Raw genomic sequence first — 17,549 nt, 5'->3', positions numbered from 1 at the left:
CAGCTCAAGGCTAGTACTCTACCACTTGAGCCACAGCACCATTTCTGGCTTTTTTTCTTTTTGCTTATGTGGTGCTGGGGAATTGAACCCAGGGCCTCAGGCATGCAAGGCAAGCGCTCTACCACTGAGCCACCTTCCCAGCCCTACATTTTGTATAATTATGAGAGCCTGGAAAACCATAGCTGAGTAGAATGATAAACTTGTAATCGAGATGACATTATTATTACATTGGACAGAATTGCTGATTCTGTCTCATTATCTTTCAAGATTATCTTTCAAGCTGTAAACTTTTTCTTTAAAAAATTATTTTCTTAGTTCTTTGATGATTTTAGAGCTAACAACCCAACTTATATGACTTTTTTTTAAGTAATGGAAGAACCAGGCATTGGTGGCTCATGCCTGTAATCCTAATTACTCAGGAGGCTGAGATTTGAGGATCAAGGTTCAAAGCCAGCAGCTTGCTCAGACTCCTTGAGACTCTTACCTCCAGTTAACCACCAGAAATAGGGATGTAGAGTGGTGGAGTGCTAGCCTTGAGCACAAAAGCGCAAGGGCAGTGCCCAGGCCCTGAGTTCAAGCCCCACAACTGACCAAAAAAAAAAAAAAAAGTAATGAAAGAATTTTAGATGTGTCAAATAAGTTTTTTAGGTCATTAAAAAACAAGCAGTTAACATGTACTAATCAGTTACCTTATAGTAACTAGTGTTTTAATCTTTATAACCACTAAGTCTACATTATAATTTCTATTTTGAAAATGAGGAAAGAGAACTCGACAATAGGAGTAGATCACTGTTTTCTTTTTCAACATAATGCTATTAAACATTCCAATTCTGTTATCTTCATCACCCATAGAACATTGAAATGTATACATGCATGAGAGAGACCAGTTCAACTGAGAGAATAGATTGATGTATTCTAACTTAGGAATGTAGAAAAATGTTCATTGAATGAAATGAACATATTTGAACCTGTTTCTTCATAAATATTTTTCTCCATCTGATTTCTGCCTCAATATTCATTTCTTTAATAAAGGCTTATTTATAGGGCCAGAGGTTGTCTTAGGTTTTAAAAATAATTGTGTGTATGTGCCCTTGTGCTCACGTGTGTGCATGTTTGAATTCACATGCTAGAGATAAGTACTGTGGATGGAAAATGTAAAGGCAAGGAGTGCCAAAGATTGAGAATGTGGTAGAAGAATGGTTGCTCTTTTGACATAGAAGAGCTTCTTTGAAGGAAATGAAGGAATGTGTTATTGAAATCTGGAAAAGAGTTGAGCTACTCAAAATTGGCAAGGAGGCCAGTGTGGTTGCATCAGATGAGGAACAGTTCCTGTTGTTCTAAGCCAGAGACAGGAACTTGGGAAGCAACTAGAAGGTTGGAAGTGATAGATCTGGCATATTTTAAGAACTGGTAGTTCTGGGAAGGAAAAACATAAAAGGAAGAAGATAGAAGTGGTTTGTTTTACCACAGTCCAGGTGAATTGCTTGGAGAAGTATTGTAGCAATAGTTGGAAATAAGCTTTGCAGATAGAACTCACTGGGTTTTTTTTTTTTTTAGTGCGTTAGATATGGAATGCAAAAGTCAATGATTGAACTTTTTTTTTGTCCTGGAAAACTACAATGATAAAGTTTTCATATTCTAAGGTGTTGGGAAGACTGAAGAAGTATTCTATTTGACAGGGTGGGAAAGCAAAATACACAGATAATCTAGAGGTTAGTTTTGTCCACATGGATTTGACAAGCATATTAGACATCATGTAGTAATGTTATATAGACAGATAGGTAGATGGGATCTCAAATCATGAACCTGGATCAGATACCTAGAGAATATTATAGAGGAAAAAATTTCTAGGAACTGCGCTGCTTTCTTTTTTGGAAGGCCGAATTTTTCTCTTCTTCTTCTTCTTCTTCTTTTTCTTCTTCTTCTTTTTTTTTTGGGTCCAGTCATGGAGCCTGAACTCTGGGCCTGGGCGCCGTCCCTCAGCTCAAGGCAGTGCTCTACCACTTGAGCCACAGCGCCACTTCCGGCTTTTCTCTTTTTGCTTATGTGGTGCTGAAGAATCGAACCCAGGGCCTCATTCATGCAAGGCAAGTACTCTACCACTGAGCCACCTTCCCAGACCTCTTCTTTTTATGGCCACACATAGATGAATTTGTTTATGTTACTTGTACCTGTGATATAATCCAATATAAGGTTACTTCAAAGTAACCTTAAGATGCAGCTAGAATTGTAACATACTATTCTTCTATATTGCTTTGAACATTGTAGTGAATTTTTTCTGCCTTTAAAATAATGGTAGTTGAAAGATAATACTGGTACACATGTTTTTTCAGTTACAGGGTCATAATTCAATACATGTATACAATGTACAGTGTTGAAATCAGAGTAATATTTCCTTCTCCTTAAACATTTATTATTTGTGACAGTAACCACGTGACTATACATCACATGCTGGACAGCATAATTCTAGGATCTTTCATCATTGCAGAAAGTTTTACTGGACAAGACTTTGACTTAATCATTTTATAACTTTCTTCTGTTAACAGTTCTTCTTTGTCAACAGTTGGATATAAAAAAACACTTTATGTAAGCAAAAATGTAGTATAACTTATTTTCTCAATATCATGTCTTTTTAGTACTTCACATTTAAAATTTAAAGACCTTTCATACCACAGTTCTTAGGATTGGTAATAGAAGTTTCATGTTCTATTTCTGTATAGTATCAAGTACTTCTAAAACTTAAATAATAATAATATAAGTTTTCAAACATATGACACCTTCATATTATGTATGATAAAGTATAAAAATTGTTAAAGTAGCCAGGCATCAGTGGCTCACACCTGTAATCCTACTACTCAGAAGGCTGAGATCTGAAGATCATAGTTCAAAGCCAGCCCAGGCAGGAAAGTTTGTGAGACTTCAGTAAACCACTCAGAAAACCAGAAGTGGTGCTGTGGCCCAAGTGGTAGAGCACTCGCCTTGAGCTGAAGAGCTGAGGGACAGCACCCAGGCCCAGAGTAGTTCAAGCCCTGTTACTGACAAAAAAAAAAAAAAAATTGATAGAGCAATTTCAAGAATCAATATTTGTGGTTATAGAAATTATTTTTCTTCTTTTTCGCTATTTCCCAACAGAAAAAAGGAATACACCGTTGTACAAAATGCAGACTGCAATTTTTGACATGCAAGGAGAAAATAGATCATAAGACGCAGCATCATCGAACATTTATAAAACCTAAGCAACTGGAAGGATTGCCTCCTGGAACAAAAGTGAGTTCAAATGTTGCATTACAACATTTTAAATAATAAAAATTTAACATTTGTCTAGTTTTATCTATTGAGTATAATATTTTATAAAATGACTTCTCATTTTTTAAGACCAATTTTAGGTTCTCTATTATCCTTATGCTTAGAAAGAACAACTTCTGAACTATATGTTCTGTGGTGGGAGCTATGTTATAGTGGAATCCCACTGGATGAAAACTGCGATTTCCTGGGCCAGTGACTTGTTTTAGTATTACATAGGCTAGTTTTTTAGCGCTACATTGGGCAGTATATATGCCGGTCTTAGCACATTAATTATAAAGTGTTAGCTACCAAGAATTATATTCTTTTTATCTTTGTGATGTAACTTGATTGCCGTAAGTTTTCAGATGTTGACGTTGTTATTATTGAATCTACTTTCAAAGAAGCAAATTCTGCTGCTGGACTGCATTGTGTTTTAAGTGAGCAAACACATGTCTGACTGCATACTGATGAATGTAATTTACTTTTCCCTTTTTGCCTTATATACATCTGTTTTCTCTAACTTCTTTACACACAGTCAGCTCTTGAATATTTGCTCCAGTGGAGGGAAACAGAGACATGGATAATCCAAACTGAAATAATCCCCAAAACATTTATATTTGGCTTTGGGTACTTACCTTTGAATGTGGGTATGTCTGTTATTTGAATTAACTAAACAATGTAAAGCCATGCTCTGAAGACCTAGAGCAAGAGAAGCTGTCCAGCATCCTTCCCTGCAATCCATTCATTTCATGCTGGGACTAGACATGCAGAACACTAATGTAAGCAGAGCGGTCCTCTCTCATTTCTTCCCTTATTAATAATAATAATAATGATAATGATACTAAATGTTTTTATAGCACCTTACAATTGCCTGGTTCTAAGTGTACTTTTTCATACATTTGGTTATTTAATTCCTACAATTCAGTAATTAGCCTAGGGAAGTATTGCTTTATGCTGTAGATAATGAAGAAGCTTAAAGAAGATGTTAGTTATTCAAGGTCACATTTCTAGGTAGGGATAGTCTGAGATTGACCCTCAGGTCTTTTGATTCCTAATTCACTGTTTTAATATAATGCCCAGCCACATGTATTTCAAAGGACTTCATCATCATAGACTGTTCCTTAATACATGAGGAGAGTATCATCAATGATTAATGACATTGTTGGTAGGTAATTGTGTTCTCCATTGTCAGAACAGTACATGATGAACTTTGGATTACTTCCTTTTAAGGAAATTCTAAGTTTTAAACTCCACATTACATAATGACTTGATGTAACACCTTTCATAAATTTGTAAGCATAAATCCTAGTTAATGAACTCCAAAAAGAAGAGGTCACATTTACTCTGGACCCATTGATTTTATTCTTGTCAGAGGGTAATACAGGCTTTTCTAGAGTTATTTTTCAGTCTTTGTTATTTAAATTTTGAGCTCTTCATTTGTAAATTTTGTAGTATATCAGAGCACAAAAATAGCTATGGTATATGCTCTTTACTGTTAGGATTGCATTAACTCCTAATTATTCATTAATAACTATGTTAACATAACTGACAGCAGTATAAAATATATAAGTGAATAAATACCCAATTTAGTTTTATTCGATTGGTTTGAACATTGAGAATAAATAGAAACTCCTTTAGTTTAGCTGTACTTTTTCAAAATACTTAGATTTTTTTGTGCAGTGATACTTTACTATGAATATAATGGTGGTTTTTAGTGAAATGTTCCCTTTACTTTTGTAGGTTACTATTCGAGCTTCAGTTGCACCCCTTCAGTCAGGACCTTCAACCACACCTTCCATAAGTGCCAGTAGTTCCACTCTTCAACTCTCTCCTCCAAGGACTGAAAATACACCTGCTAAATCCCCCACCAAATTGAGTACAAGTAAACCTGATACAACCAGATCTGAAGCAAGTAAACCTAATGGAAGTAAATCTAAATGCAAATCAAAAGTCTCTAATATACAAAAGAAACAAAGCACATTGGTTAATAGCAATAAAAAAAGTAAGGTCAATACGTCATTGAGGAACTTAAGGTAATGTTTTTTTCTTGATACACAGTACCAATTTAAACTCAAATGTAAAAACATTATACTTTAATAGAGTAATAATACAGTTCTTTATTTTTGTTTTAAAATATATCATTTCTTTTTATGTCTCTATAAGGTGTAGTCGAGGCGTTCACAAGTGCATTGAATGTTCTTCTGAAATAAAAGATTTTGCAAACCATTTTCCTACGTATGTCCACTGTGGTTTTTGCAGATACAACACTAGCTGTAGCAAAGCCTATGTAAATCATATGATGAGGTAAGATGAGTTCCATCTGTAAATGCAATTAAGGTTATAGCTAAGGAAGTTTTTGTTTTGGAAGTGAAGTTATTTTATTAGAAGCCATTTCTTCAAGATGCTAAAAGATACTGTCTGGAAGTATTTAATTTCAGGCACAGCAATTCAGGAAATTGCTGTAATGAATTTTTAAGTACAGCTAATTAAACTAATAAAATTAAATAGGTTTGATATAAAGAAGTAATCCTCTGGGGTTTATCTTTTTTCCTAAAAATGTTATTTTTTAAAACAAAAATTTAAGTATTTTAAATATGTTTGCCAGACAAATATATTTATTCTCCTGAGTGTTATCCTCAGAGCTATTGCTCTAAGGGACTTTAGGACTTTCAGTGATGATGCTTCCTTCGGTTGTTTCATTTCCCCCCTCCCCCCCCCCCCCCCCCCCCCCCCCCCCCCCGTATTGACCTTTGAATTCAGTCTCAGGCTTAGTAGCCAGGCACTCTGTATTGACCTTTGAATTCAGTAGCCAGGCACTCTGATTCTGAGTCACATCTCCAGCCCATGGCTCTGTTTGACAGAAACAGAGAAAGACATGCTCTCTGCTATCCATCTGTCAGACTGTTTGGCTACCCGACCATCTGTACTTAAATCTATTCAGTGAAAATCAGAAAGTCTTCTGGCCATGATGTCAGTATTGGAATTCTTTTTCATTCATTAATTCATTTTGGACTATTTGAATTCCTATCTATGCTAGGGAAATTCTCCAGAGCACACATTAATTTGGATTTTACAAGTAGGAGATACTTTATTCCTTCAGGATAGATTTTTAAATTTTTTTAAATAGTCAAAAAGTTATTCAAATACAAATCTGATATGCTGCTCATTCAAAGTGAGGCTCCATTTGTAAAAAAATAAAACAATCAATATGTAACTGAGTTTCTAGCAGATAAAAACATGTTGAACACAAACTGGAAATAATTTGCTGTTTCTGGTTTCTGTTACTTCCTGATCATTATGGGATACTGCTTTCCAGGCTTCAACACTTCCTTCACAGTTTTCTCTCCTGACCTCCTGGTATCTTAACTTCTTTAGTGCTAGCACTTGACCTCCATTGAGAAGCTTTTAGTACCCTCTTTCTTACTATAGTACCATTTTTATCTCATCCTTGCATTGTTTGTTCCTTTTTTAATTCCTATTACTCCATCACATTCACAATTTTGCCTTCTTTAGTCATCTAGCAGCACTCATGAAATTTAATACTCACCCCTGCACCAGAATCTATTTTACATTCACTTTCCTATTGTCATTTATGCTTTTACTCATGCTTCCCTGACTTAAAGGCCAACATAAAATTTAAACCTTTACCCTTTTTCCAACTCCCTCTCTACTCAAGTCTGTATTAACAAACAGTGAATGTGGGATTCAGTCAACTCTGACTTAATAACCTTTTGACAGTGTTTTTGTTTTTAAAGACATCTTTGTTTAGTGCACATACAATTAATCTTTTCTCAATACCCCCAGGGAATTTTAGTACCACAACTGATAACCTGCCTTTATCATTCTTCGTGAAATGAACTCTTTTTAGCCCCAAATATTTCTCTGTTATTTTCATCCAAATATTAAACTTAAAAGTCAAACAGATCCAACTTACCCATAGCTTATCCAATTTTTATCTCCTCCAATTCCTCATGATCATATTTACTTAAACCTTCATCTCTTTCTTTCTTTTGGGTATTTTGAACTTATAAACATTTTCAGGTTGCTTGTCTGTGGTGTTTTCTGTTTAAGTGTTATTACTAGTTTATTTGTAATTCTTGGGTTTTTTTTTTTTTTTGTCAGTTGTGGGCTTGAACTCAGGGCCTGGGTCCTGTCTGTGAACTCTTTTGCTCAAGGTTAATGTTCTACCACTTTGAGCCACAGCATCATTTTTGTTTTTGTTTTTGTTGGTTGTGGGGCCTGAACTCTGAGCCTGGGTGCTGTCCCTCAGCTCTTCAGCTCAATGCTAGTGGCTCTACCACTTGAGCCACAGTGCCACTTCTGGCTTTTTCTGCTTATGTGGTGCTGAGGAATCAAACCCAGGGCCTCATGCATGCAAGGCACTGAGCCACCTTCCCAGTCCCCACTTTTTGTTTTTTTAGTGGTTAATTAGAGATAAGAGTCTCATAAGGACTTTTCTGTATGGCTGGCTTTGAACTGCTATCCTCAGATCTCAGTCTCCTGAGTAGCTAGGATTACAGGTGTGAGCCACTGGCACCCAACCATGATTCATTTGAGTATCTTCTCCACCTACCAACTAACACTGCTCCTGTATTTATCCCATTTATTCATGTTTTTCTTTTTTTAAGTTTTATTGTTGTTATAAAGGTGACATACAGAGAGGTTACAGCTACGTAAGTCGGGTAAATGAGGACACATAGTATCTAGTGAGTACCATTGCTGCATTTGTTCACCCTTTGCCCTCTTTTTTTTTTTTTTGGTTGGTTGTGGGGCTTGAACTCTGGGCTTAGACGCTGTCCCTATGCTCTTCAGCTCAAGGCGAGCGCTCTACCGCTTGAGCCACAGCACCACTTCGTTTTCTAGTGGTTTATTGGAGATAAGAGTCTCACGGAGTTTCCTGCCCAGGCTGGCTTTGAACCGTGATCCTCAGATCTCAGCCTCCTGAGTAGCTAGGATTACAGGCGTGAGCCACCGGCGCCCGGCTTGTCCCTCCATTTCTTGTCCTCCTTTTCACTCTCAAATACAGATAAATGAACAAACAAGACAAAAAGAAAACTAATAGAACAATGAAGAAAAAACCTCTTTTCCATTTCTTATTCAGGTATTTCATTCTCATTCTTCCTTGACATTGTTGTCATTCCATTTGAAACTATTCTTTTCGACCTTTATTATACGATTACCTCAGTTTCCTCTGTGTTTTGGCTGTGGCTCTGTTTCATTGCCTTGTCCTCTTTCAGCTCTTTACCTTCTCTTTCCTGCTAAGTTAACAACTCTCATTTTAGCTTTCAACCTTCAATCTTTCCATTTTAGTCCTTAGTTTTCCTGAACTCCAACTGTATAAATTCTGTTTTGTAGGTATTTCATCCTAGGTATACTGACATCTCAAAAGAATAGAAATAAACCAAATAGTACCATCTAGGATTTCACCTGGTGACCTTGAAGACCTATCTCTCTCAGCTATCATTTGTGTGAATGTTGAGCACCAGCTGGAAATAATCCCCTCTAGTGGTAAAGCTCATGAAGCACTTTTAGTCCACTGTACCATACATCATGGCTTCCTAAGACTCCATACTCCTCTCAGCTACTACAGTGGCCTCAGTTTATAGCCTGAGTGCTCTCAAGCAGGCCCCAGGTATTTTACCTGTATAATGATTATATACCAATCATTGGTGGGTTGTTGGTCTCTTACACAGTTTCCTAAATGAATCTTTTGCTTTTTTTTCTTTTCTTAGCTGGTCCTGGGGCTTGAATTCAGGGCTTGGGCCCTGTCCCTGAGCCTCTTTGTACTTAAGGCTCAGGCCCTACCACTTGAGCCTACAGCACTACTTCCAGCTTTTTCTGTTTGTTGGAGATAAGAGTCTCACGGGGACTTGTCTGCCCAGGGCTGGCTTCCAATTATGATCCTCAGATCTCAAGCCTCCTAAGTAGCTAGGATTCAGGTGTGAGCCATCAGCACCCAGCTCCTAAGCAAATCTTTAATTCTTCCCTCCATTTATACTAGATCAAACTGGGTCATTGTGTCCTTTCTTGCATTTATCATAGGAACCCTCCCCCACCAAATCCATTGTATTTTAAAACATGCTTTAGTTGGTTCCAGATGCTTCTTCTAACCCTCCCGTGTGTGTGTGTGTGTGTGTGTGTGTGTGTGTGTGTGTGTGTGTGTGTGTGTGTGTGTGTGTGTGTGTGTGTGTGTGTTGTGTGTGTCTTGCTATGATACTGGGGCTTGAACTCTGAGCCTCACACTCTCACTTGACTTTTCACTATCCCTTAGCCTTTTGCTCAAGGTTATTGCTCTATCTCTACTTTCTGCTTATGCTGATTAGAGATGAAAGTCTCATAGACTTTTCTTCCTGATCCTCAGATCTCAGCCTGTAGAGTAGCTACGATTATAATAGGCATGAGCTATCAAACCTGGCCTGCTTCTGAACTCTTCTCTAAATCCCAGTGAACCCCAACCCTGCAATTAATGATCACACATAGGTCTTACTCATTGTTAGCATTGTATGGAAAGGTTTTATTGCCATAGGTTTGGTAGGTCTGGTCTGCTTGTCTCCCTTACTATATTAGATACTTCACACTGGATAGTATATTTACTTCAGACCAGTGTGGATTCTTGTTCTGAGCTTGAAGACTATATGTAAAAAAGCTTAATTTTCTAAAAGAATGAGATACAATATGAACTCAGTAGCCTCTTGAATGATCCTTTATTTTCTGTGGTGTCACGCCTGCTCCTGTCCATTATATAAAGATAGCTATCCCCATAAATTGATTAATCTTCTCCAAAGTATACCTCCCATATTCACTTCCATTCATGGTGCTTGAACTCAGTGCCTGGGCACTGTCCCTGAGCTTTTCTGCTCAAGGCTAATGCTCTACCACTTTGAGCCACAGCTCCACTTCCAGTTTCCTGGTAACTAATTGGAGATAAGAATCTCACAGACTTTCCTGCTTGAGCTGCTTTGAACTGTGATTCTAAGATCTCAGCCTCCTGAGTAGCTAGGATTACAGGTGTGGGCCCCTGGCCCCCATATTCATCTTTTTTTCCCCAGTCCTGGGGCTTGAACTCAGGGCCTGGGTACTGTCCCTTGAGCTACTTTTGCTCAAGGGTAGCATGCGTCCGCTTGAGCCACAGCACCACTTCTGGCTTTTTCTGTTTATGTGGTACTGAGGAATTGAATCCAGAGCTTCATGCATGCTAGGCAAGCATTCTACCATTAAGCCACATTCCCAGTGCTCCTTCCCACCTCTTCCACCCCTGCAGTGTTCATCTTAAATAATCAGTGGCTTTTTCCCTATTCCATTAATCTCCAGAATGCCCTGTACTTCCTTCCAGTACACCATCTTTGATGTGTCTGCACACAACCATTCGTTGCATTCTTTGCATTATATACCATTCGTCTGTTTCTCCACTTACAATATTTTTCTATATGTGTATTATATCCCTGAGAAAGGGCTCTTTGATTAATCACGTCACCTAGGACATTACCACATCACATGCAGATGATCATTGTTTGATATAATTATGAAAGATACTAAATATCTCAAAATGAGATTAAACACTTGAAAACAGCTGGATGCCACTGGCTCATGCCTGTCATACTAGCCACTCAGAAGTTTGAGATCTTTAAGTGGAAGCCAGCCTGGGCAGGAACATCTGAAATTCTTTTTTTTGTCAGTCGTGGGGCTTGAACTCTGCACCTGAGCGCTGTCCCTGTGCTCTTCAGCTCAAGGTGAGCGCTCTACCGCTTGAGCCATAGCACCACTTCCGGTTTTCTAGTGGTTTATTAGAGATAAGAGTCTCATGGATGTTCCTGCCCGGGCTGGCTTTGAACCGTGATCCTCAGATCTCAGCCTCCTGAGTAGCTAGGATTACAGGCGTGAGCCACCGGCGCCCCGCTTGAAATTCTTATTTCCAATAAACTACCAGAAAGCTGGAAGTAGACATGTGGCTCAAGGAACAGAGCTCTGGCCTTGAGCAAAAAAAAAACTCAAGGACAGTATTAAGGCCCAGAGTTAAAGCCCCTGGATCAGCAAATACAAAAAAAAAAAAAAAAAAAAACTTGAAACAAATAATAAAACCGCAAAAAATCTTGAAATTGTTGGAGCATTGTTATAGTAAACTGTTCAAAGAAAACATTAAACTATGACTTGAAGTGATTTTTATTTTAAGTAGTAGTATTTGGGGTCAGTTTAAATTACTATACCTTGTTTGTTTGCTTATAGTTTATAAGTCATAGAAAAAAATCCAAAAAAGTGAAGTGAATTACCCAGGTGACAGTGACTCATGCTTATAATCCTAGCTATTCAGGAGGCCAAGATCTGAGGATCACAACTCAAAACCATCCCAAACAGGCAAGTACATGAGATTCTTATCTCCAATTAACCACCAAAAAGCTGGAAGTGGAGCTATCATTCAAGTGGTAGAGCACTAGCCTTGAGCGAAAAGCTAAGTGACAGTGGGCAGGCCCTGAATTTGAGCCCCAGTACCAGCATTAAATACATAAATTAGTAAGATGAATTACTAAATACTATTATTACTCAAAAAATCATATATCAGCAAGTTTTTGTTTTACATAAAAATAACACTTTAAGTTAACAGACATTAGTAATATCTGCATTTTGTAACATAGGTTTTTCATTCAGATTCACTTTAACAGACACTCATTGTATACTTAACTGGGCAGGTACAGTGTGCCTGGAAGTCTGAGAAGTTGGTATTTGGGAACCAGTTGTCATTATTGTGTAGTAGGGGGAAAGTCCTTGACTAGGTTTCTCATGTTAGTATAAGAGGGAGGTACCTAAGTAAATGTCATAAACAAATGACACTTAGGGCTTTAAACAAAAAAAGCAAGACATCTTGGACTTTGGAGGATGATTTTTTAAATTTCAGAGGAAAAAGAAAACTAGTGTCAAAACTCGTTCAAACATAGTAGACAAGAAACTGCAGGATTTTTTAAAAAATCTGTTTTCAGTTTGTGTTATATTTTGCATAGAATTATTAGTACTAGAAGTTACTAGAGGAATAGTTGACTTACTGTCAAAACGTGATAATGAATCTTGTTCCTAGTTTTCCCCAATCCTTTCTTTTTTCTGCTGATATTGTAGATCAGCATAACCACTGATAGTATGAGTTGTTTTTGGAGAACATAAGACCTTTCAATATCTAATTCCTAAGTGCTTTCTAGATCTTTCATCTCTTTTTATTTTCTTATATCCCTTCATATCTTCATAGCTGCTTTTTGTTATACTTGTAGTGTAGTGTCAACTTTTTGTTGTTGGTACTTAAATTTGTTTTTTTTAAAAATGAGCACACTAATTGGACATAGTAATGTGATTTAATATGACATGCATATAGTGAATTCACAGGTGTGCCTGGACCATATCTCTCTACTCTTTTTTTTAAAATCTGAAACGAACTAATTGTTAGCTGGTTTCTAGTCCATCTGCCTTCTGCTTTCCCTCCTGAAACCACAGAACTCTCACTATTGATTTTTATCTTGTATTACTTAGGACTATATTCATTCATTGCTCAAATATTTATTAGGCATTTCCTTTGTGCATGGTCCTGTCAGTCTCCCTTGCTTACTCTCAAACATAAGCTCTAAGGAAGGCAACTTGCTTTCTTTTGATCTCTAGTGTCTTAAATGGCATGCATACCATCAATATTGTTGGACTTAATAGTTTCTTCTGTGGGTTTTGTTTTTTTGTTTTGTTGGTCATGGGGCTTGAACTCTGGGCCTGGGTACTGTCCCTCAACCTTTCAGCTCAAGGCTAGCACTCTACCACTTGAGCCAGAGCATCACTTTCGGTTTTCTGGTGGTTTATTGCAGATAAGAGTTTCACAGACTGGTGGCTTTGAACCGTGATCCTCAGATCTCATCCTAGCTTAGTAGCTAGGATTATAAGCGTGAAATACCTGCGCCCAGCTTCTTTTGTGTTTTTTAGAAAGGAAAATTATTACATAAGATAGAATCAAGATTATTAAGGAAATACAGTTGGGTGGGCCATCAGTTTTCTTGAGGTATAATTTGTGCATAATAAAGTTCATTTGTTTATACCCAATAGCTTAATAACTTCGAATAATAGCATACAGTCATTTAACGGAATAATTTTTTTTTCAGTTGTGAGGTTTGAACTCTGAGCCTGGGTGCTGTCCCTGAGCTCTTCAGCTCAAGGTGAGCACTCTACCACTTGAGCCACAGTGCCACTCCACGTTTTCTGGTCATTAGTTGGAACTAGTCTCAGACTTTCCTGCCTGAGCTGGCTTTGAACCACAATCCTCAGTTCTCAGCCTCTTGAGTAGCTAGGATTATAGGCATGAGCCACTGGCGCCTGGCTAATTGTTTTTTTCTTTAAAACAAAAATCTTTCTCTATGTACTCAGGCTGGTCTTGAACTTGTGACTTTCCAGCTTTAGCCTCCTGAGTGATGAGATTACAGACATTGTGCCAAACCATGCCTGGCCTAGGTCTTAATATTATGCTCTTACTATATTACAAATAATCTTTTCTCTTCCTAGATTCTTTTCTGTTATTAACTTTTTTTTTGTGGGGGGGGAGGGGTCTGATCGTGGGGCCTGAACTCTGGGCCTGGGCGCTCTTGAGCTCTTCAGCTCAAGGCTAGTGCTCTATCACTTGGGCCATAGTGCCACTTCTGGCTTTTTTCTTTTTTCTTATGTGGTGCTGAGGAATCGAACCCAGGGTCTCAGGCATGCAAGGCAAGCACTCTACCTCTGAGCCACCTTCCCAGCCCCTGTATTGCTATTAATAGGAAAAAGAAAGGTAGTTTGGCTTTGTTTGTTTGTTTGTTTGTTTTGAGACAGGATCTTGTTAAATTGCCTATGCTGGCCTCAAACTCACAGATATCCCTGCCTCTGTGCTGGGATTATAAGTATGTACCAGCACATTTGACCTTTATGCGTTTTTCTTGCTACATAAAACTGTAAGTGTAGAATTTGTAAATCAGATTTATCTAGATCATTGTAATCTCTTTTTACCAATAGATAAGTAAAACAAAAATAATATGCTTTCTTGAAGAGAATGAGGTTTGAAAAAGATAACATTTGATATACTTTTTTTTTCTTTTTGGTCAGTCATGGGGCTTGAACTCTGGGCCTGTGCGCTGTCCCTCAGCTCTTTAGTGCAAGGCTAGCACTCTTCCACTTGAGCCACAGTGCCACTTCTGGTTTTCAGGTGGTTTATTGGAGATAAGAGTCTCACGGACTTTCGTGCCTGGGCTAGCTTTGAATGGTGATCCTCAGATCTCAGCCTCCTGAGTAGCTAGGATTATAGGTGTGAGCCACCAGCACCCGGCTTGATATACATTTTTTGTGTGTATATGTGTGCTAGTACTGGAGTTTGAACTCAGGGACTGGGTGCTGTTTCTTAGCTTTTTCACTTAAGGTTGACACTCTACTACATTTTTCAGAAAACAGACAAAATCCTTGATTTACCTAAGGAAACAATTATATGTACAACAATGTACAAAATTTTAACATATATATAAGTTTATGTTATATCTTTTAATATAAAATTATGTATGTTATATCTTTTATATATTTATGTATAATATATAATCTTATAATAGTTTATCTAAAAGTATAAACTTTTATATAAAATCTATATAATGTTTTCTTTTTTTCTTTTTCTCTTTTTATTTTGTTTATAAATTTTTATATATAGAAGTTTATATAAAAAGCACATAGCCAGGTGCCAGTGGCTCACGCCTATAATCCTAGCTACTCAGGAGGCTGAGATCTGAGGACTGCAATTCAAAGCCAGCCTGGGAAGGAAGGTCTGTGAGATTCTTATCTCTAATTAACTGCCAGACAACTGGAAGTGGCACTGTGGCTCAAGTGGTAGAGCACTAGGCTTGAACTGAAGAGCTCAGGAACAGCACCCAAGCCCATAGTTCAAGCCACCATGACTGACAAAAAAAAAGATAAATTACATATATAAAATTTTGGTATTTATTTCAGCCTTCTAAGTCTTTTGATTGATCTCTTCTAAAAAAAACTTTATTTTTACTGGGTGTCAGTGGCTCACTCCTGTTATACTAGCTACTCAGGAGGCTGAGAGCTGAGAATCATGGTTTAAAGCCAGCCCAGGCAGGAATGTCCATGAGACTTTTTTTTTTCTATTAATTTTTTTTAAATTTTTATTTTTTTTTATTGGGAAAACACTGTACAGAGGGGTTACAATTACATGGGCAGTCCATGAGACTCTTATCTCCAATAAACCACCAGAAAACCAGAAGTGGTATTGTGGATCAAGTTGTACAGTGCTAGCCTTGGGTAGAAGAGCTGAGGGACAGCACCCAGACCCAGAGTTCAAGCTCCACAACCAACAACAACAACAAAAAACTTTATTTTTATAATCCTGTCTTAAGTTTATAAACTCTTAAAAGCAACTGCTCTGAAGAAATGACTATTTGGTACCTTCTGAGGATATTTTCTTTCTTTTTCTTTTATTTTTTTGGGGGGGGAGGTCCGGTTGTGGGCCTGAACTCTGGGCCTGGGCGCTGTCCCTCAGCTCTTCAGCTCAAAGCTAGCACTCTACCATTTGAGCCACAGAGCCACTTCTGGCTTTTTTCTTTTTGCTTATGTGGTGCTGAGGAATGGAACCCAGGCCTCATGCATGCAAGGCAAGCACTCTACCACTGAGCCACCTTCCCAGACTCTCTGAGGATATTTTCTAGGCATTATAGTTAGCCAGAATATTTTTCTCTGCACAACTAGGCTCGATGACATGTGTAAAAATTTACCTAGTATATTGGCCAATTATTCTCAAATTCAGCTTTCATAAGAGTAACTGAAATGAAGCTTATAAAGGTAGACTACTGGTTCCCACTTCTAGAGATTAATAAAGTTTTGTGGGTTTTTTTTAAAATATGGAACAATTTACGAATTTGCAAGTCATCTTTGCACAGGGGCCATGCTAATCTTTTCTGAATTGTTCCAATTTTAGTATATGTGCTGGTGAAGCGAGCACTAATAAAGTTATTATATAGGAAGTTCAGGACTTTGTATTTCTAAATAAGCTCTCAAGTAATGTTTCTATTGCCTTCAGTTTTATTGATAGATTACAGTGGCTATCCAAGCAGTCGATCATATCTGCACTCCTATCTATTTGGGAAGAGGAGATGAGAAAAGTCACAGTTCAAAGCCAGCCTAGACCAAACGTATTTATGAAATAAAAATCAAAACCCCATTTTAGAAAGCTGGGCACAGTGGTATGAACTTATCACAGCTGCTTGGGAGGTGTAAAGAGGAGGATCATGGTCCAGGTTGACCTGAGAAAAAGAAACTAAATCCTATAAATGCGCGCGCGCGCACACACACACACACACACACACACACACACACACACACACACAACAAAAAACTAAAAGGCTTTGTTTCAAGAGACTAAAAATTTTAAGAAAATAAAATGTGCAAAACCTGGCTTAGGTTTCTAGTATAGGAAAGCTTTCTTTCCTACAGTTCAAAGATTATATTAATGCTATTGTCATGGGTTACAAAAAGTGTGGCTAATCGTTTACAAAAAGTGTGGCTAATCGTTTTCTGTTCAGTGCTTAGAGAAATGTTTTAACTTATAAACTTTCCTTTAATTTGTTTTTGTTTTTTAACCTCTACTAGTAACTGCAAAGAACTCTTGAAATGTTTGGGTTTTCAGATACTAAGTAGTCGTAATTTAGCTCAAGTAGTATTCGCTTCCTACATCATTAAATTCTACCTCCTTCCCTGTGTACAAGCATACTAAGATTTGAAATTGACTTTTTAAAAAAGTGATTATTCTGATAACCTTTATTATAGAAACTCTACATTGTTTGCAAAAAATCAGAATTTTTTTGATGGTTAGTCGATAATTTTGTTTGATGATCTTTATTTTGTTGGGTTTTGTTAACTCTTTAATGCATTTCCTTTTTTATATAATGGTGGGGTACTAACCATTTAACAGTATGCCTAGGAAAATGAATGTCATTATGAAATGAAAAGATACTAGCAAGACATGGTGGTGGATGCCTATAGGTGAAGCTACTCAGCAAACTAGACAGGAGAATTGCTTGGCTTATGAGTTGTAGACCAATCTCAGGAACACAGACACCCCCCATCTCAAACAGAAAAAGAAAAAGATAAAATGTTGAATTAAACAGGGATGATAAACACATCAGTATTAACATGTTGTTAAAAACTAAACTGTTGGGGACTGGGAAGGTGGCTCAGTGGTAGAGCACTTGCCTTACATGCATGAAGCCCTGGGTTCA

General features: G+C 37.6%; 1 protein-coding gene and 1 non-coding gene across 5 annotated transcripts in view; one reads left to right on the top strand and one right to left on the bottom strand.

Moving 5' to 3' along the window:
* Positions 1-17,549, top strand: part of Znf280d (zinc finger protein 280D) — a 77,429-nt gene that overhangs the window by 40,077 nt on the left and 19,803 nt on the right. For all 4 annotated transcript variants that reach the window (XM_042687516.1, XM_042687517.1, XM_042687519.1 and 1 more), the window contains exons 12-14: positions 3,133-3,267; positions 5,026-5,318; positions 5,449-5,589. In XM_042687516.1, coding sequence (XP_042543450.1) covers positions 3,133-3,267; positions 5,026-5,318; positions 5,449-5,589 — 569 coding nt within the window. The remainder of the gene's footprint in view (positions 1-3,132; positions 3,268-5,025; positions 5,319-5,448; positions 5,590-17,549) is intronic.
* LOC122114719 lies at positions 16,167-16,273 on the bottom strand. The gene has a single exon (XR_006148610.1). It is a non-coding gene; the product is annotated as a U6 spliceosomal RNA (small nuclear RNA).

The sequence above is a fragment of the Dipodomys spectabilis genome, unplaced genomic scaffold, assembly GCF_019054845.1.
Source record: "Dipodomys spectabilis isolate Male_0828 unplaced genomic scaffold, ASM1905484v1 ptg000108l, whole genome shotgun sequence".
In the NCBI taxonomy this organism is placed as follows: Eukaryota; Metazoa; Chordata; class Mammalia; order Rodentia; family Heteromyidae; genus Dipodomys; species Dipodomys spectabilis.
The sequence above is the reverse complement of the archived record's forward strand: the minus strand, read 5'-3'. Positions and strand labels throughout refer to the sequence as shown.